The 20,299-nt window shown below is 40.5% G+C and overlaps 1 protein-coding gene across 5 annotated transcripts in view; it reads right to left on the reverse strand.

Moving 5' to 3' along the window:
* Positions 1–20,028, reverse strand: part of SECISBP2 (SECIS binding protein 2) — a 39,107-nt gene extending 19,079 nt beyond the window's left edge. Inside the window, exons 1-10 of one of the 5 annotated variants that reach the window (XM_065878681.1) lie at positions 19,993–20,028; positions 18,840–18,988; positions 13,208–13,478; positions 12,874–12,997; positions 11,374–11,603; positions 7,967–8,048; positions 5,953–6,041; positions 4,304–4,426; positions 2,706–2,795; positions 1,260–1,392 (exon numbers count right to left, since the gene is read on the reverse strand). In XM_065878681.1, coding sequence (XP_065734753.1) covers positions 1,260–1,392; positions 2,706–2,795; positions 4,304–4,426; positions 5,953–6,041; positions 7,967–8,048; positions 11,374–11,603; positions 12,874–12,997; positions 13,208–13,478; positions 18,840–18,988; positions 19,993–20,028 — 1,327 coding nt within the window. Of the gene's footprint in view, positions 1–1,259; positions 1,393–2,705; positions 2,796–4,303; positions 4,427–5,952; positions 6,159–7,966; positions 8,049–11,373; positions 11,604–12,873; positions 12,998–13,207; positions 13,479–18,839; positions 18,989–19,992 lie in introns of those variants that run through there. The other 4 variants (XM_065878680.1, XM_065878679.1, XM_065878682.1 and 1 more) reach the window with 4 other exon arrangements.
* Positions 20,029–20,299: the final 271 nt, after the last annotated feature.

Genomic DNA, 20,299 nt, shown 5'->3' on the forward strand with positions numbered 1-20,299 from the left:
GGAAACATCACCACTACCCATATCCAAAACTTTTTCATGCCCCGAAATAAAAATCTATCCCCATTAAACAATAACTCCTCATTCCCCACTCCCCTCAACCCCTGGTAACCGCTAATCTACTTTCTATGACAGAATTTCCTTCCTTTTTAAGGCTGAATATTCCATTGTGTGTATATACCACCTTTTGTTTACCCATTCATCTGTTGATATACATTTGGGGTGTTTCCATCTTTGGGCTACTACGAATAATGCTGCTATGAACACTGGTGTACAAGTGTCTGAGTCTCTGTTTTCAATTCTTTTGGATACATTCAGAGGAGTGGAATTGCCAAGTCACATGACAACTCTCTATTTGGCATTCTGAAGAACCATGGGACTGTTTTCCAAAGTAAGTGCACCATTTAACATTTCCATCAGCAACGGTTCCAATTTCTCCAAATCCCCACAAACACTTGTTATTTTCCATGTTTCTGATTAGAGCTATCATAGTAGGTTTCAAGAACTGCCTCAGTGTGGTTTTAAGTTGCATTTCTCTAATGACTACCAATGTTGAGCATCTTTTCACATGTTATTGACAGTACATATACCTTCTCATGGAGAAATGTCTTTTCAAGAGCTCTGCCCATTTTTTAAATGAGTGTTACTGAATTGTAAGAGTTCTTATATATTTGGATATTAAATCCTTATACGATTTTCAAATATTTTCTCCCATTCTATAAGCTGTCTTCTCATTTTCTTGATAATGTCATTTGGTACACAAAAGTTTTTAATTTTGATGAAATCCAATTTATCTATTTTTGCTTTTGTTGCTTGTGCTTTTGGTGTCCTTTCTAAAAATTCATCACCTAATCCAAGGTCATGAAGATTTACCTCTGTTTTCTTCTAAGAGTTTCAAGTTTTAGCTCTTATTATTTAAGTTGTTGATCCATTTTGAGTTAATTTTTGTATATGGTGTGAGGTTGGGGGTCCAACTTCATTGTTAAGCATGTGGAAATCCAGTTGCCCCAGGACCATTTTTTAAATGATTGTTCTTGGTCCTTTTAATGAACTCAACAACCCTGTTAAAAATTCACTGGCCATAGATATGTGTGTTTATTTCTGGATTCTCAATTCTATTCTACTGGTCTATAACTATCCTTATTCCAGAACCACATTATTTTGATCGTATATAAACAACTTTTGATTACAAGAAAAAAGTCACAAAATAGTCTACTGAAAAAGGCTTCAATCATTTGTCTGAAATGAAAAGACTCTTTTACCTGAGAACACCACTGGTTTGGAGGACTGCTTTGCATTCTGGGAGTGCTGCTTCTTTTCCAATGCGGTTAGCATTCCTCCCAAATCCAACTGTACTGGAATTTGGCTCTTCTTTCCACTACTTTTAAAATTATTCTAAAAAGTTCAAAAATCAGAAGTTTATTTATAATACTATATTTTACAAATTGTGCTTTTCATTTTATGATTAAAAAATCATATAATTAATAAGATAAAACAGATAAAGGGACTATAAAAATCTTAAAATTAAAAAAAATTAAAGTAATTAAAAACCCAGTCAATTCCAAATTATCTGCCAATATTACCACCAAGGTTGTTTATTTCCTCCTCCTCCTTTCATAACACTGGTTTAATTAAACCACTTACACGTCTGCATCTCCATTGTGAATAACAGCATACATCTACAGATAAGGAACCGAGACTTGTATAAAGTCCTTGGCTACAAAAGTTTATGTGTGGGGCTAGTTGGTTGGTACTACTGCCTCATTAACACCATTCGTTCTCCAATTGCCTAAGTGAGCCAACCAAGTGCCATGAAACCATGGAGGCATGACCAAAAATTTATACAAGTCCAAAACACACCCAGCAGGTGAGTATTATATTTAGGCGCAAAGTCAGATACACTCTAAACAAATGTTATTTCTGAAATCATTCTGATTTGGGTTTTGAGACTGTATAAGGCTGTACGGACGTGTTGTCTCTTGTGCTTTAACACCTCCACTCCTGCCCCACGCCACTGTTCTCTTCCCTGATGCCAAATTCACGCTGGGTGAGGGCTCATGGCAATGGGTAAGTGCTAAGCACAGCACAGGCAGCCACAGAGACCTCTGCAGGGATGGAAGATAACCAAATTACAACATAGGAATGCAAAGATACATGGGTTTAGAATTTTAGTTTTCACAAATGTGAAAACAATCACCCCACTTTGAAAGGCAAAATGACAATGAACATGCCCAAAGTATGCAAGTTCTCCATCTAGATTATGGACTACAAGTTCATTCCTGAATCCACAGTGGGGCTGAGGCAAGAGAAGAATCATTTCTTCCTCTGATCCTGACTACCTGAGTGAAATGCTGGTGGCTCTCTTTTTTCCTTCTGTCAGACATTACTGCCTCACAAAGAGATTCTTCTGTTTCCTGAATAAACTAAGTCAAAGTTTTTTCTTTAAATCCAAGTTAGGCAGTTTGTGTTCCCCCTTTCTGATACAGCAATGGCAGTTACCAATAGCCTAATTTCAAAAGTGATAAAGCAGTTTTAGCTTAAGAGCAACTTTGTTTCAACATACTGGATGTGGTTCCCCAATGAAGGAATGAATCAAAACAAAACCACCTGTCCCCATACACAAAGAAGCCTGGAAAGCAGTTTTTCTCAGTTTAGTTTAGCAAGAAAAGTTAAGCCAAAAGCAATTGTGGTTTCAATCTAAAAATTACCTGTGGCTGCTGTTTAGACTGAAATTTCGGTGACTCTACTCTGTCTCTTCTTTCAGATGCAACTGCCAGATTGGGAAACTCCTCGGCATCCTAAGTAAACCACACACCCTTTAGCTCTTCGCAAATCACAATTATCAAATAAGCCCAACTACAACCTTTTCCTTGCTCTTATTTTCTTTCCATAAAAATATCCTTATAAAAGTGCTCAAAGGTGTTATAAAACAGTCAAAACAAAAACAAAAAACTAATGTAAGTGCTTCGGCTTTATTTCACTCTTAGAACAAAGTTAAGGACCGCAGTTTGAATCTCCCTGCTCCAGAGAGAGAGAGCAGGGGCCTCAAGGATGTGGGTTCACCAAGCAGTCTACGAACTGCCCCAAGCACCCTGGCACAAGAGTGTTCAAGCACCCATCCTTCAACTATGCTTTTCTTTAGGAAAACCATCAATCTGGACTTCAGGGGATGTAAGCATCTTGTCACATGTGCTGATCCTAGACTAGAAAAAAGAAACAAAGGAACAGGTCTCTAAACAATGTTTAAATCATTTTAAAATGTCTTATGTGCTTCTGTCAACATTTTAGGGACCCTGGAGAAATTATGTGAAAAATGTGGGCAGAAATAATGAGTTATTTGTTGGCCCAAACGATAACGCTCTACCGCAGTCATAGGTTTTCAAACATGCAACCCCATTACTCTCAAGGGAATGTCAAAAAGCCCCGGGAGTCCCTCGAGTTTGTGGGAACACCTCGGGCTTGACCCTAAGCTGGCTGCCTGGGAGTACTGCTGAGAGACCCTTCTGCCAGCACCAGGAGCCAGGCTGCTGAGTCTGGTACTGCAGACCCATGAGAAACATAATCAGGATCCAGGATGGCTCCTTGGGGAACAGAGACATTCTTGGAGTATCACTGGACAACAATTTAAAGAGCACTTTCGGAAGTTCATGATATTCTCTTCTTGACCAGGGTCCACGACAGATCTACAGTATTCTAAGTTTCTCTCAATAGTGGAGCATATTATACCAAAACATCTAGATAGAAAAGGAGGCCCTGCAGAAGCCAGCATGCCAAAGCAAAGAAAAAAACAGACCAGAAGATACTGAGGGGTATATATTAGTAGTAGGGCATACACACCATTAAATTTCAATACAAGTAGTTTTTTCTCTAGGCCATTCATTTGTTTACTGAGAACCTGCTATGAGATGGGCACTGCACTGGGGACACCAAAATGAAGAACTGAAGAAAATGGGTGACAACTACTTTCTTTAGCACTACAATTTTTTTTTTTTTTTTTTTTTTTTTTGCAGTACACGGGCCTCTCACCGCTGTGGCCTCTCCCATTGCGGAGCACAGGCTCAGCAGCCATGGCTCACGGGCCCAGCCGCTCCGCGGCACGTGGGATCTTCCCGGACCGGGGCACGAACCCGCGTCCCCTGCATTGGCAGGCGGACTCTCAACCACTGCACCACCAGGGAAGCCCAGCACTACAATTATTAAAGAAAATGTTGGAGAATTTTTACTTCAGCAACCAGTATGAACCCATTTCTATTAAGGAAGACCCATTTATTATATCAAACAAGGTGAGTAATAAATGTAAATATACTTCAATCCTTGGTGGCTCTTGAACTGTCAGGACTTCATACTTTGATTTAGACTTTTCTTTCTTTTTCTTATTCTTCCTTGAGGCTTCATTTTGCTCAGTATCGTCACCTTGTGATGCTCTGGACTAGAACAACAACAACAAAAAAAGCAAAAATCATGGGTTTTTAGGACCATTTTTAAAGTCTTTATTGAATTTGTTAAAATATTGCTTCTGTTTTATGGGTTTTTTTGGTTTTTTGGCCACAAGACATGTGGAATCTTAACTATCCAACCAGGGATCGAATCTGCACCCCCTACACTGGAAGGCAAAGTCTTAATCATTGGACCTCCAGAGAAGTCCCCCCATTTCTGTTTTAAAAAAAAAAAACTTAAAACAAAATAAACATACTTATTTATGTTTTCAGGAGCCCTGAGGTAAAACAGACAGCAAGTTGTTAATGGAGGCTCCTAGAGGGGTGGGGACCAAAGGGCTATGGGAAAAGGACCTTTTCCATAATTAGATCCTTGTAATATTACAGGTGCTATTTCAGTAATAAAAATTCACAATACAGAAAGTTTTAGAGGGGGAAAAAAAAAAAACATTATGACCACAATGCAAAGCCATCTGGGTCATAGGATTACAGGAGATCCTCATTCTCTCATCTTTATTTTGGGACTTCTCAAAAATAAACTTTTCTTACACCTCTAATTAAAAAATAATTTTTAAAAAGATGCTGGGAAAATAAAATAAAATCTGTTAACTCTTAAGAGTGTCAAAAACTCATTTAGATGGTGACTTGGTGGCCTACTGTGCAGCCTGCGCCCCGACACCAGCGGGGCCTTGGAGCTGGCCAGTCTCCATGTGTACTTGGAGGGGCCTCACAGCCGCCTCCTGTGTTTCACAAGTATGTGCATAAAGCTGTAGGGAACAGGCACACAGGTCTGACTTCACCATTAATTGTCACCAGCAGAGATTTCTCAATCAACCAAGCATAAACACACAGCTCCTGTTTGTGTGGGATGGTCTAAGACACTTTCGATATCAAAAAGTATTCTAACACTCAAAAAGATAGGAAACCAGCACTAAACAAATATGACCATATTTCAACTTAAAATAATGTTATCAGTACACAATGAAAATCAAACCCAAACTCTAGCCCAGTAAAAAAGGCTCTTTCAAGAAAGAAATCTAGGGATTGAAAAATAACAACTTAAAATTATTTGAATTGAAAGGAAAAAATGGATTCTGAAATGCTATTTTATAGTAAGTAGCTGCAATTAACCAAGAATCAATTAACATACATGATGATCGCAAAATGTGGCACACAATTATCTTGCTACCAGTACCTGGTAGGTAAAAGCAATGTAAAATCAACAGACAAAAGACTGCAGTATTTTATATACCAGAGCATAAGCTACTGCCAGCATCTCTCTTGTAAAGAATTCAAAATGGTCCACAGATATTTTAAGACCATAGGTCTAACATGCACATCCTTACTTGTGTATAAAAGCTACCACTTGTGTCCCTAGACTGTATTCAATTCAAGTACTGAATACAACCAACTCAGATTAGTGCCTACAGTACCGAATGAAACACTTTCAGTTAGGATTTGAGAAAAAAAGACAATCCAGTGGTACAGAAGAGCAACATAATCAAACTGTGACACGTACCTTTTTAGTAGGATGGACAACATGTTTCTCTTTGTACGAAGGCTCCGAAGATAAAACTTCAGAAGATGACATACTACCATTTCTAGGATCTGCTGATGAAGCAACCATCTTTAGGTTTATCATGGAAGTAACATTTTTAGGGGCTGGTGACAGTTCTGTAGATAATGTCTGCCGAACAACATAACCCATTGGTGTCCAAGATAATTCTGCTCAAAGATAACCAAAATTGTTGAACAATCCCAACAGTAAAAAGAAATTCCAAGCATGCATTACATGAAGTACTCAAGAGCATAGTTAAATTAAGGTGTTGTCAAGAACATTCTCTTGGAAACTACAGTATCCACTAAATTTGTTTTTCTTCTTGGAACATGCATGCTGAATTAACTCGTAAGGGGAACTGACTTTCCTAGGAACTGTTCTTTTGAGGTGCAGGTGGTAAACAAAAAAGTTTCCATTAAAAAACAATAATCCAGGGCTTCCCTGGTGGCACAGTGGTTGAGAGTCTGCCTGCCAATGCAGGGGACACGGGTTCGTGCCCTGGTCCGGGAAGATCCCACATGCCGCAGAGCGGCTGGACCCTTGAGCCATGGCCGCTGAGCCTGCGCGTCTGGAGCCTGTGCTCTGCAATGGGAGAGGCCACAGCAGTGAGAGGCCCACGTACTGCAAAAAAAAAAAAAAAAAAAAAAAAACAATAATCCACAAATACATCCACGTGGCAAACACACAGAAATAATGAGCTAAAGAGCAAACTGTAGCCCTACTAACCACAGCAAACTGTGGCCCTGATGTGTACCTTTAACATCAGAAATCAAAGATCACTAAACTTCAGCTATCGCAATAACTGGTAATTTATTTCTTTCTAGAACATAGGCATAAGTATGGCAACACTACTCCGTAGGTGCCCATGAAACTCTATATACAGACAAAACAAAAGGACATCCTTCAGGACACGGGCAGGTCATGTCAGCAGCCTGTGACTACCCCACAGTGGGGAGACAGGCTGTTCTTGTCACCACAGAGCTATGCATCTTCACAGCAGTTGCTAAAGTGAAGGTCTTTTATTGAACCACGTACATACCAAACATGCTAACGCAATAGAAAACACACCTGTGAATAAATCTAGAATAATTTTGTAAAAAGGGCTTCTGTTAGGACAAGCTACTCACAAAAACTTCAAAAGCAGAATCTACTGAACTCTCTCTGAATATCTCACTTCTGGGCCAGGTCAGGACAGACCAGCAGTTCTCAAAGTTCTGAGACTCCTAGGACCCTTTCAGGGGTCCACAGTCAAAATTGTTTTCCTGGTAACAGGAATGTGCCATCTGCCTTCCCCACTTTCACTCTCCCATGAGCGTAGTACAGTGGGGTTTTCCAGAGGCTGTACGACAGAGAACAGTGAAACAGGTGAATGCCGAAGCAGATCTCCTGAGCCAGACGTTAAAGAGCTGCTAAAACGTAAAGGCTGCTCTCCTCTCCTGACTAGTTTTTTAACTTTGGAAAATAGTTATTTTTTTAAATTAAAATGTGCTGTGTTAACCTGTAATGGGTTTATTGTTACTTTTAAAGTGAATTAATAAGTATTTTGTATTTCTCAGTTTTAATTTCAGATATTACAAATATTGACAGTTATCCAAATAAACAGAAATTCTTTGGGGTTCTTTTAAAGGGTATTAAGGAGGTCCTGAGACCAAAAACTATGAGAACCACTGATATAGGTAATGCTTAAGAAAGTAATCATTTCTGAGTTCATAAAATGTCTCACTTAACCGAACAAACATTTCATTTAGAATGCTTTACTTGTATGTAGTTTACACTCCTTGTGCATGGATGTGGGATCTCGTTTGCTTACTTCAGTCTTCTAACAATGATGCCAGTTTATCAACCCATCAGCTGCCTTAAAGAAGGCTTTAAAACAAAAACATTTCAGTTGCACTAGACTGAAAATGAACTAAGAAAACAGACAACAATAGACAATTTTTATATTTTAAAATAATATTTGGTAGCCCACTCTTACCTCTTGTACATGAAGAGGGACTGGTAGCAGCATTATCAGTTACAGATTCGGTCCGATTATTATTCTTCACCACTATTTCACCCTAAAAAACAAACCAGTTCTTTTCTTACTATTTCAAAATAAAAGTAATCATTATTTTTGAAATATATAGTTTCCTTCGCCATTCTTAAAACCTGCAAAACATACGCTAATTAAAAATTCCAAACACATAAGTACATAATGTGAAAAATTAAATTACTTTCTTCTGCCAAATCTCATTCCCTAAAGGAAAAACCATCCACCGTCTACAGCTTAGCTAGCATCCTTCCATTTCTTTGCTTAGGACATAAACATTTGTATATCATTTTAAATGGATCTCCATAATGGGATCACACCACACGCAGTAGCATGTAACTTAGGAAAAAAATACCAACATACAACCAACAATTTCCAAATCAGCACAGATGTACCTACGCGATTCTTAGAGCCGAAGTGCCCACTGTGAATGCAAAAGCTGTCGTTCACCACACCCCCACACCAAGGCTCAAAAAATCCCTGAACATACCCACAAAAACAAATGCAGGCCTTCTAATACGTACTCCCTTTCACAGACAGAAAGCTGCCACATGCATGGAACAAGAGGCACCAAATGACACTTGGGGACAAGTGAGTACATAAGAGAGACCTCAAAATGACCAGCAGCCAAAGTGAAAGGAAAATGATAAATTCACACTGAATGGATTTAAAATAAATTCTGGAGTTCATATGTTTCATAAACTTATCCATTTTACCATTCCATTACATCTAAGCCTAGTTAAAAAAAAAAAAAAAAGAATTGTTCAGTGGCCAAAATAGCTGATTGCTGAATATGCCTTGTGCCACTTCTCTGCCTGGATAGTAGAAGCCTGTTAACCTCCAAGAGCTGTTTCAGAACAATGGAAAGAACATGTTCCTTAACTAGGACAGAAAGCCCCCATTTTCATTACAAATAGAAATGAAGCAAAATCCTCCATGTGGCATCCGCTGATTCCTGGCCCCGTGGTAGAGCTCACTAAGGGCCTGGAAATACCTACTTCACCCTGGCCTTCCTGCCCCAGGGCCTCCCCAGAGGACCCACCACTTCCCTACAGACATCAGGCAGGGCTCTCTGGGCAGGCAGGTGTCACTTGCTAACCTGCAAATTCCAAATTACTGCCTGACAGATGCACACCATACAAATCTTGCAGGAGGTGCCGCCTAGAGCACCCACCCCATCCCAGGAGTGCGGAGCTGTCTGCTTCAATCCACTGCAGGACTGAGGCCCAACCTCTGAACAGAATCTCGATAATTTCATTTCGCTATTACCAAATGGATGCAAAACAAGAGTGACTGGGGAAGTGAATTTTTATTTTTAATGAAACATTTCTGGAAACTCCAAAGGCATGGGGAGGTTGGGAGTCTGGCAAAGAGAAAGATGCCATTCTCCCTTCTATTAGCACCTTTCTCAGCTTCCAAAACACTGGGCTAGTCCTGGAGGAGGTGATGTGGCATCAGCATGGCTCTGTGGAAGTGACTGCACACTGAGAAACAAATTCTCTTCCGGCCCCATCCTATAGGCTGCTGTGTTCTCTATGGGGCTCCAGATAGACACAGTATGTAAAGGCAATTATGTTAACTAAAAAAAAATAAATTCATCAAAGGAGAAAATAAAATAACATAAATGATTAAAACACAGCCTGTTCTTTGAGTAAACGTAACTTTTATGCTCACCAAAGCCAATGAAACACTAGAAATGGCTTACCTATTCTAGAATGGTTAAATTATATATATCAATACCAAAGATTCAATGCAACAGTTATATTTTCAAAAAATATTTTATGACATGGAAAAACTACCACAAGTTTTGAAAAATTCAAACACAAGCTTGTATCATACATGTGTATCCTAAATTGAAAGGAATGCCCCTCAATTCCCACAATGTACCATTAAAAAAAGAGTAAGTGTCAAACATGGTTTTCTCTTGGTTGTACAGCTTCAGACAATTTTTTTTTTCCTGAATATTTTTCTCATGTTGAAAGATGTTACTAATACCATCAGGAAAAAAAAGGTTTCTTTTAGAGGGAAAATGGGAAAAAAACAAAAAAATACTCCACACATAATTCAAGAGTGTGAATATATAAAGCAATGAGTATGTACATCTCCCCACATAGCATGATATGCCTTACTTCTTGTCCACATATGCAGTACTCATATGTAACAAGTGACCATGACATAAAGTGTCAGTCATGCTTCCACTCACCCTGGACCCGCTGTACTCTGTCCTACTTTTGTACAGTGCTCACAGGTTTGGAATTATCCACTGACCACCCATGATGAAAGCATGGAGCCCCTCGACTACTCAGCTATTCCATACACCCAGCCAGGGCCCAGAAAGCAGTCACAAAGCTGCCTAATGAAACTGTGGTTCTTCTATATCAGTCAATTGGCCTTACTTATCACCACTGTGTAAAAGGAAAACACCAAGGTATAATAGTCTAAGGGCCAACATCTGGGGAATGATTTATTTTCTGCACATTATAACACCAAGGTATAATAGTCTAAGGGTCAACATGGGGGGAATGATTTATTTTCTGCACATTATAAGCCACTACCATCAAGTCTTCAGAGGGTTTAGTATCCAGGCACCCAAGAGAAGTGCTAGGACAGGAAATGGAAATCCTTTCTCCATTCAAGAGCTAAATGAACTGGTAAGCTCTGTTTTCTTCATTGTTTCTTCTTTCTCCTTACCTCCATACTGGGATGGGCCCCAATTTGTCACAAGCCATTTTAGGGACTACTAACCCAATAAGGTTTTTTCCTGGAAGTCTCAAAATCAATCTATTTGAGAGGAAAAATGCATCAATTTGATGGAGTAAAACTTTGAGATCAAATGGTGAATACAGTGCAATTTAAGATTATTAGGCACTGAGTGCACTTATTGCAATGACATTTTCCGTATCATTGACAAGACTGAGGTGCAGATAAAAACCTGGAAAAATCAGAAGTTACACTACACAGTTTTAACATTACTATTTGATTTAAAAAAATCTCTTTCCCTGTATTGGAAAAAGTGCTACCAGAATGCAATGGTAGAAACAACATTTTCACAATGTGCTGTGGAAGCAGGAACCCATGCTACAATCTTCTCCTCCTGAGACACTGCAATGCTTTCTAGCCACCAGATATGAAGACACTTGCTAAGTGATTCTCTGGAAAGAATAGCCACACCAGGTGTTACAGCTGACTATAAACAGTTCAAACAACAGAGAAAGTCACCTAAGCGAACTGAGAGGCCCCTCCCACACCAAGATGTGAAGTGTAGTATTTGAAGTGATGTCCTTGCATCACTACCCATCACTGAGGAGAAAGGAAGAAAGAAGGGAACAAAAAGAGCAGGAGGCTGCACTCACCTCTGCTAACACTGCAGCAGGTTTCCCCACTTCTCTTAGAAGAGAAACATCAGTAGAGGCAGAGCGTAAAGGCCCCCACTTGAGCTGCTTTTGTATCTCTGGTATCTCACTGTTCTCTCGACCCTGCAGTTCAGGAAAATCCAACCTGGTAAATTCAAACTCAGGTTTGGAGGCAGATCCACTTTTTTCAATGATTCTGGATTTCCTGTCTGTTCGTTTATAATAACCATCTGTATTTACAGAATTAAAAGTAGGGGTAAAAATTTAGATGTTGTCTAATGACCTGTACTCACACTTAAATTGCAGAGTAGAAAGTCTATTGCTATTGATGCAACACGTTATTGTCCAAACAGCCTAATTTTTTGTAGTGTTGTTAACCTTCTCTGTAACAGTGGAAAACATAAATGACCATGGGGGCCACCAAGCAGAAAAACGAAAACACACTGCAAATTTTAGGAGTAATTCTAAAGTGGATGAAATGGCTACCTTAACCTGACTGTGCAGCTGGGCATTTCAATTATTCTTAATACACACTTTAGAGATTTGTGAGATTAAGGGGACTCTTACAAATTTTCTTTAAATAATAAAATTTCCATGTTTTAGTTTGCTGGAAGAAACTGGAGAGAAGTAAAATGAAACTTATAAGCTCTTTCCCATCTTTCTCCTTCAAATGCAAATGAATGATGCTACAGGTTACAATGCCATAAAGCCCCAGCATTTTTTAAATTATTTAATTGTAAGGCTAGAGTTATTACAGTTAACTGTTCAAATTTTCTTTCACATTACCACGTACCAGATAGTTTATGAGTGAAGTCAACACCAAGAGAAAAAGTTACATATCAAGTAACAATAAATTACACATGTAAATAAAATGACAGACCATTCCCAGTAAGTACGCTATTACAAAGGTTTTAAGTTATTATATAAACAGATGATGGCTGTGATCAACGTGCAATAGTAAGTAATTTACACGAAAAAAACAAGACATCATGTATAATCACTAACTTTCAGCCAGAGACTGGAACAGCAGTTTTCAAGACCAGAGCAGACATGTCCTCTGAATGACTGTCCTGCCCCAGGTTTGGTATTGTTTAGGATGGGATTTAAACCAGTCAACTCTCCCACGTATTAAAAAGTGTCCCAACAGAATACCAGAGAAGCTATTTCAGGGATGAACATGATCAAATATAGTACAAGGGATGTGACTGTAATTCACTTTTATTTAACAACTGTTTTGAGGTGGGTGATTATCACCTACTTGCTATGTGACTTAACAGAAGTTCTTGCACAAAACAAGGTAATAACATGTTAAGGACACGTCATAGAGCCCACACAAACAAGTTCCCTCCCCGGGAGGAAAGGCCCCCAGGATCCCACAGGAAACCTGATGGCTTCAGTTTTTCATGATGAGTAAGTCCACAAAAATAGTTCAAAGAACAGAGACGTTTCTGGGGGTAGACAAGGCAGGAAGACATAACATACAGAGCATGTTATTTTTACCTGATTTCAAACTATTCTCAGCATGAATGGACATACGAGGTGAACTTTTAACTGATTTTAAATCAGATGATATAGGTCCATCAGTCTTCTTAGTGTCAAACTTCTGCTCATCACAGGTTTTCTTCTGCGGGAAACATTAAAAAGTAAACATAATTGAAAAGTAACATATTAAAAATTAACATAAATTCACTATAAAAAAGGCTCAAATTTGCAAATTCATAAGTACAACTCAACCATTTTTTAGAAAGGTTAGACCATATCAAATTTTAAATATCTCAAAATTTAAATACCTTAAATAACAGTTCTTTATGTTTTAAATGCTAAAGTGATCAACAAAACCAAAACATTTACAGACCTTAAACAGAGCTTTTGTGTCTTGCGGGAGAGGGCACACGTGCTCGTTTCGTGGCTTCACGGTTTGAAAACCTCCGAAACAACCGGGTTGGTTGTAATCATACTGGGAGCCAGGCACTGGGCAAACATTTTGTGACGACTCCAGGGTGTAAGGAGAATAGGCATATGGATGAAGAGGGATCTCAGGAGATAAATATTGAGGTGGAAAAGTTGAAGCTCCAAAAGCCATATCTTCGGCATAGAGTTTCTGTCTAAATAAAACATGTAAATTTTAGTTGCAGATTTCATACCACAAACCAAGGAGCTTAATATTTTGTAATAAACAAATTTAAACTTTTTACTACTTTTGAGGTCATTTATTCTAGCAATACCTCAAATTAAAAACCAAATAAAACCTCTGAGCACTTTTTCTTAATCTGCAAAGAAAGATGCTGACCTAGTTCTGTTTTTTTCATTACTTATCTGGAACCTCCATGAAAGGACCCTATTATAAGGAACATTAGAAAAGCCCAAGGATGCTCCAGCAGCTTTCCACTCTCATGCTGTCAAACATTTGGAAAAGCCTCTCTCAGCAACCCTGGCCAAAAGAGCTATCCAGACCATTCTCTCAGTAGAGGGAGTTTTTTTTACTGCCCATCCAACCTCTACCCCGACAACCTGCAGGGCCTGCCTCCTGAGGCCCCAGGTGCCCGCAGACAGCCTGCCCAGCCCCTTCCCTGCTCCAAGCCCACTGCCACATCCTGTGCTCTACTGACTCTTGGGGCTGGAGTTGCAATGGGGACACTACGCACGAGGTAGTCCAGGAACTACACACACTGCTAACAAGATGGAACCATCTGTGAACACTGCTACTGCCTCAACTTTCTCAAGCTGCTAGGCTAAACTGAAATATAATTTAATATTGATTTTTATTTTTTTAGCAAATTTGGTATATGGCCAGAGGTTTCAACCATTTTGCAATGAAAGTTGATACAATGACAAAATGCTAAGCAGCTGAGTTAAATACAAATCACTATCTTCTCATTCCCACAAATAAGCACCAGCAGATGTTTCTGTGACTTTCCAGAGCTCCAAATTATCTTGTAGCAAATCAATGAAATCCCAAAGTGTACTGGTCCACTGAAAGGCAGGAAGAGCCAAAGCTAATGATGAGACATCCCATATGATCTTCCAACTGTTCAACTGTCAGGAGATATGGGCGTAGGCACCACTTACTAGAAGTCATGTTTCTACTCTGCTGCAAGTAAGAGTCTGCACTGAGGAAGGAAAGGAGTCACTATCTACAGGCTAGACCTGTTAACACACTGATAAGAATGTTCACTGCTTTCGCTTCCATGCAGCACTGAACTGCCTGGAATCACCGTCTATTAATTCATGACATTTTATAACAAGTTTAAATCTTATAAGATCTTTTTCTTGTAAGCAATTGATTCTAGTAATGAAATATTCCTGATTAAAACCTCAACGAACCCTTTTACTGACCATTTTCTGCCCCACAGAACACCTGGCCTAGTACTGCTCTTTGCCGAGAAGAGAAAGATTCAAAGTTTCATCCTGCTCCCCAGATGCTAACCCTAGATGTGAATCTCTGTTTTATTTTGTTTGATGCTCAGAAAATCTAAGGGAGGGCAGATGAAGGTGAAGAACCTGTTCTCCACAAAAGAAGATAGGCAAAGAAGATGGGCTGATAGCAAAAAAAAAAAAAAAAAGTTAAAATTACTAGCCCAAGTCTGAAAAATGGATAAATGAACAAACCAATGAAATTCAGGTAAAGAAGGAAAGGGAGGTGGGAGGAGGCAGGATCCAGTAGTGGTTTTGAAGGCTGCTGTCACCCAGAACATTTTTCTCCTGTGAATCAGGAGACCTCGGTTTGGGTCACAATCTGGTTTTCCCCTTTGGATAAGTCACTTGGGTTTCTATCCCCTCACTGATCCTTCTTCCTCTGGAAAGTTGATATTTTTTCTTTCCATCCCAGGTAAATATAGTTACATGCAGAGAGCAACATACAACACAAAACTTCAAAGAGATAACCCACAGCATCTGCAGTTGGGGCTTCAAATGGCTTGCCTCTAAAGTTCCAGTTGCCACAAATCACTCAGATGGCCCTTAACCATAGTAACACGCTTCCTCTATGCCCCACCGTCTCATCTGCCCCCCTCCTTTTGCTATAGCAGCCTCTAACCTCCCCTGCTAATCTCTCAGCCCCACTTCCCCTTACCCCATCACTACCGACGACCACCAAGTCTCCCAGGACCCTCCTTCCTGCCAAGCTCAGTAGCCTCTATTGCATGGTGTCTACTTCTATCACATCACTTGAAAAGCTCCACTAGCCTGCACTTGGCAGCCTCTGCCCTCTCCTTGCTCTCACCCATTTTCCAAAGGTTTCTCCATGGCGTGGCCTCCCCTACACTCTCCCTATCTCATCTGGCGGACTCACTCTGAGTCAGAATTTCTCCTCATTCTGCTCAGGACTTCACTTACATACTTCAATTCCAACACTTTCACCATCTCCAGGCCTCTATCTCCAACTTACAGGTCATTTCCACTTAATAGTTCACTTTAGCACATATAGCTCCAAAACATAACAACTGGTCCCCAAACCAGCCCCACTGCCAACTTATGCTCTCACGAATAATCCCAAATCTTTCCATGTATTCAACTGGAAACTGCTATAGCGTCTTTTCCACCAAAACCCATATGGACAACCACTGAACCCTTTTCTCTTGCAGCAGGTCTCCAGGTATTTTCTTCTCTATTTCCAGTGCCTAGAACCCAATCAAAACCTTCAAGCCCCTTTCCCTTAAGTTGAGCCAGAAACCAGGAGTGATTATCATGACCCCAACCAAAACAGCCCCAAGAGCTCTCTATTTCCTACCCAACAAACCTAACTTTTCAGCTGTACCATGTAGGCCAATTGACTAGTGGCTTCCCCCAACAATGGGGCTGTACTCCTCTACTGTCTCCCAAACATATCTTGCATCTGGTCCCCTCTAACCAGGCCAGAACCTGTCAGGAATCCAGTCACTCCTCCACCCACCCACCTGACGTGAGCCACACTCTGTGGAGAACTGCTAATTCTCACAGATGAGAGGTTTAACTTAAAAGCATCCATTGGCACTGTGATTTTTACAGTATACTACAAGATACTGAAAAAGCTCAACTTTACCGACAGCAATAGCAGCTTTGGGGAATACAATGAACTCAGGTCAGAAGAACTGAATGCTAATTCTGGTCCTGGTGCTACATCTCTGAGGAACTTTGGACAAGCATTTCTAGTCTCAGTTTCTCCTGTGTAAAATAACACTACACCTCCCTGCCAACTTCATGGATTGTGGCAAGCATGAAAGAAATGAACATATTCAGTAATTCCCAAACAAAACACACATGTCCTCATGCATGTGTTACACAGGATTTGTCACAAAGCAGGTACTATGACAATCAACAAAGCCATCGTCCAGGGATGATGACTGGGAACAGTGAACTTACTTTGTTTGCATAACCTCTATTTGTTCATTACACCAGTAAATACTCACTACTTCCCAAACATGGCCAATTCTATATACCAGAATACTTCTATTGATATTTGTCTTGTCTATAACATAAACCTGGAGGAGATTGGTAGTTCGTGTTCTTCCATCTCCACCAGTTCAAATCTATATATAAGACAAAAACAGGAGCATAGCTCATGAGACAGTCTTTCCCCGCTTAGGAACTAGTGCTTTTCCATGTAACAGCCTTTCACTAATGAACTCCAAATGAATAAATGAAGTCCCTTGGCAAGCACTGCTAGAGGTACTAGAGATGGATATTCTGTTAAAGGTCACTCCTTTAAGGACATACAGAATTAGGTTGCTATACTGGAATAAGTAGGAAAGAGGACATATGTTTGTTACAGAAAATTCTACTCCTTTTTTCAAGGCAGCAAGAGATCTCCATTTAAACAAAATCTGACTATAGCAATGCAAGTCTTAACTTACATTAGAACTGACTAGATAATCACTTCTCTACTGTGTAAAGTCTCACCATTTCATCTCCACTTTAAAGGCACTCATTCTTTCTAAACTTGCCCTTTGGTTTCATGCCTCCTTTGTCTTTAATTGTTTTCTTGCCAGGCAGGAATACTGTCAGTGAACCTTTTCAGTGGTTATAAACAATTAAAAAAAAAAATCAAAGCTATAAAGGGATAAGGGGTTAAGAAACATAATTTTAAAATTCAGCATTTAGCATCCTTGAGCCTCTGATTAATCTCAATTCATGTTACTACCAGAATGCTGCTTTAGCTATACAAATATTTTCCACCTTTATATTGGGTCACTAGAATGTCACCCAGCAGATGACTTAAGAGTTCTTGTCACTGAGAGCGATACATCTTGTATTTTATTATGTGAGCCACTCAAGGTAGGAAATGACTCAAAAGAGACCCATGCCAACCTCCCTTTTACAAAGGATGAAATTACAATGGAAAACTTGGTATTCCTACCAAAGACCTTCAGCACATTCAGGCAGGACTTCAACTTTTGTCAAAAAATATAACTTTCCGGGCTTCCCTGGTGGCGCAGTGGTTGAGAGTCCACCTGCCAATGCAGGGGACACGGGTTCGTGCCCCGGTGCGGGAAGATCCCACATGCCGCGGAGCGGCTGGGCCTGTGAGCCATGGCCGCTGAGCCTGCGTGTCCGGAGCCTGTGCTCCGCAACGGGAGAGGCCACAACAGTGAGAGGCTCGCATACAGCAAAAAAAAAATATATATATATAACTTTCCTTATTTCCTAAATACACCAGACAACCCAATGATTTTCTTATTCATTCCAACTTTCATTCTCGTGAATACAGTTCTAGAATTTGTATGAAGTATAAACTATTTTCAATTACACCATGTAGGTATGGGGAAAAAAAGGAAACAAGTCTGACCCAACAAAGGAACATAAAAACAAGAATTTTTACATAAGCATAAAGGTGATTCATGTCTTAAAAATAAACCTACAAGTAATCCACACAATTATGTGCAAGGCTTAACATTTATTTTTCTAAATTCAGCTAATAAATGGAAACCATTTTGTAAATACCTAGAGAATAAATCCTGAGAAGGAAAAAGAACATTTAAAGGACAATATAAGCCTTCTTTCAAGTCAAATCTAGAATTTATAACCAAAATTTGTAGAATCCATCTCCATAGGACATGTATAAAGCAAAACAGGTAAAAGCAAAACCCACTCATTCCTCATGTTTATTTATTTGGGCGTGTCTTTGCCCAATTTCCTCTCGCCCACTCATTCCTGCCATTTCGTCTCCCATTAGATACATGATACACTTATAAACTGTATGCACAAATGAACTGCATTTCCCACTAATAAATGCAATGCAGTCTCCACTTTCTGTGCCAAAAATAATCAAATGAATATGGAGAAAGAAAAGGAGAGCTGGAGCTTCAGTTTTTGGTGTGGGACACAGTTAAGTTGTGCTACTGGCTCAGACGCTTCTTGGCTGAGGAGCATCTTCTCCAGTTGCTCTGAAAACGTTAATGTGTTAGCTGCTGCATATTTCAAGTCTAATCACCATTAAAGTCAAGCAAAAAAGTCCCCAGGTAAGGCAAGACATTCAGAAGGATACATACTCAGGCACTGCTAGTTCCTGGACACATGGATAGTATGTCGTGGCTGCACAGCTGGGAAAAACGCGTGCTTCTGAAGACTCTGACCATGTCACACTGAGCCCAGCAAATTTAGGGACAAATGGTTTGACATCTGCTGACAACTTGATGCCCTGAGGAAAAAAAGGGGGTTTTGGCTACCTTCTGAGATCAACCAAGTGGGGGGGGAAAAATAAAGAAAGGGAGAGTCCCTCCCTTCTCGAAGCCCCAGAAATGCTAATGGTGTTGTCCAAATAATTCTACCTAGCAAGGACAAGAATTTGTTTGCTAACAATTTCTCCGCAAACACTTTTTCACTAGAAAAAACAGTCTACCAAATATTAAAAATGAAGAATAAGGACAACCAATTAAAGTGAGAGTAAAAGTCAACCCAGACTGTATAGTTAGAACCACAAGTGACGTTTCCTTAGCTTTAACGTAGAATATGGTAGTTTACCTCTCTCAGCTGAGTTAGGGACAATCGAGACTGTCAAACTTAACTGTAGCGCTCAAAACACACTGCGGAAGTTTATTTCTATTAAATTTCCCAAAGAACTTAAAACTGTTGCTTTTCACTCAGCGAAGCACTAAAAGTTGTTTTGTTGAAACGCAAAAGTAAGCGTTGCTAGAAAATCTTTCTATCGCCATGAGCCCTTGGAATACGAATATAATAAAACTTGTTGGGCTTTTATTCTTTCCGTTTTTACATCTGTATTGAGAGATTTACTTCCACTAACAACTTATAATCATGGTTTTTAATTTGTGTGAAAGCCGATTTATGCGATTGCCAGGGCTCCTTCTAGAGGTACTCTAAGCACGTCGAGCAGACTTCCGCTTCAGAAAACGTTACTAACAAGCTGCTTTAAACACTCGGCTCCCAATCAGCAGTGCGGTGAGCCGGCACGGTAGCGCAACCCCTCCGCAGCCTCAGGACGTAAGGCGGTTTCCCGTCGACAGCGTCCTTTCTCACCGCGTTTAACGGCGGGCCGTGTGGGCGCGCCCGGGGTCTGGGGACCGCGGCCGCCCACCCCGACGCCCCCGGCCCTGTCCCCAACAAGCCTCCGGGCCACGCTAATCCAGCACCCACCCCGTCCGCGCAAGACCATCATTTTGGGGCGCCCAGGGCCGCCATCCTCACCTCTCCCGCGGGCTCCCGTGGTCCCTCCGACGCCATGGCGGGTGGCTAGGAAGAAGCCTGGCCAGCTAGGCCAGTAGCCCGACGGCAGGCGGAACGGAAGCGCGACACTCCTCCTCCCCGCTTTTCCACCTTTGGAGCGAACTCCAGGAACTGCGTCACAAAAACGCGCCCCGGCCCCGCCCTGCTTCCGGCCGGAAGTGTGTGCGGTGACAGTTTTGGGCTTGCGCTAGGTGCCCGGTGGGGTGACCCTCTGGGCCTCTAAAGCCAAGCGCGTGTGGAGTGTGGAGTTAACAGGAAACTGTCTCCG

This window comes from Phocoena phocoena, chromosome 6, assembly GCF_963924675.1.
Source record: "Phocoena phocoena chromosome 6, mPhoPho1.1, whole genome shotgun sequence".
Classification (NCBI taxonomy): domain Eukaryota; kingdom Metazoa; phylum Chordata; class Mammalia; order Artiodactyla; family Phocoenidae; genus Phocoena; species Phocoena phocoena.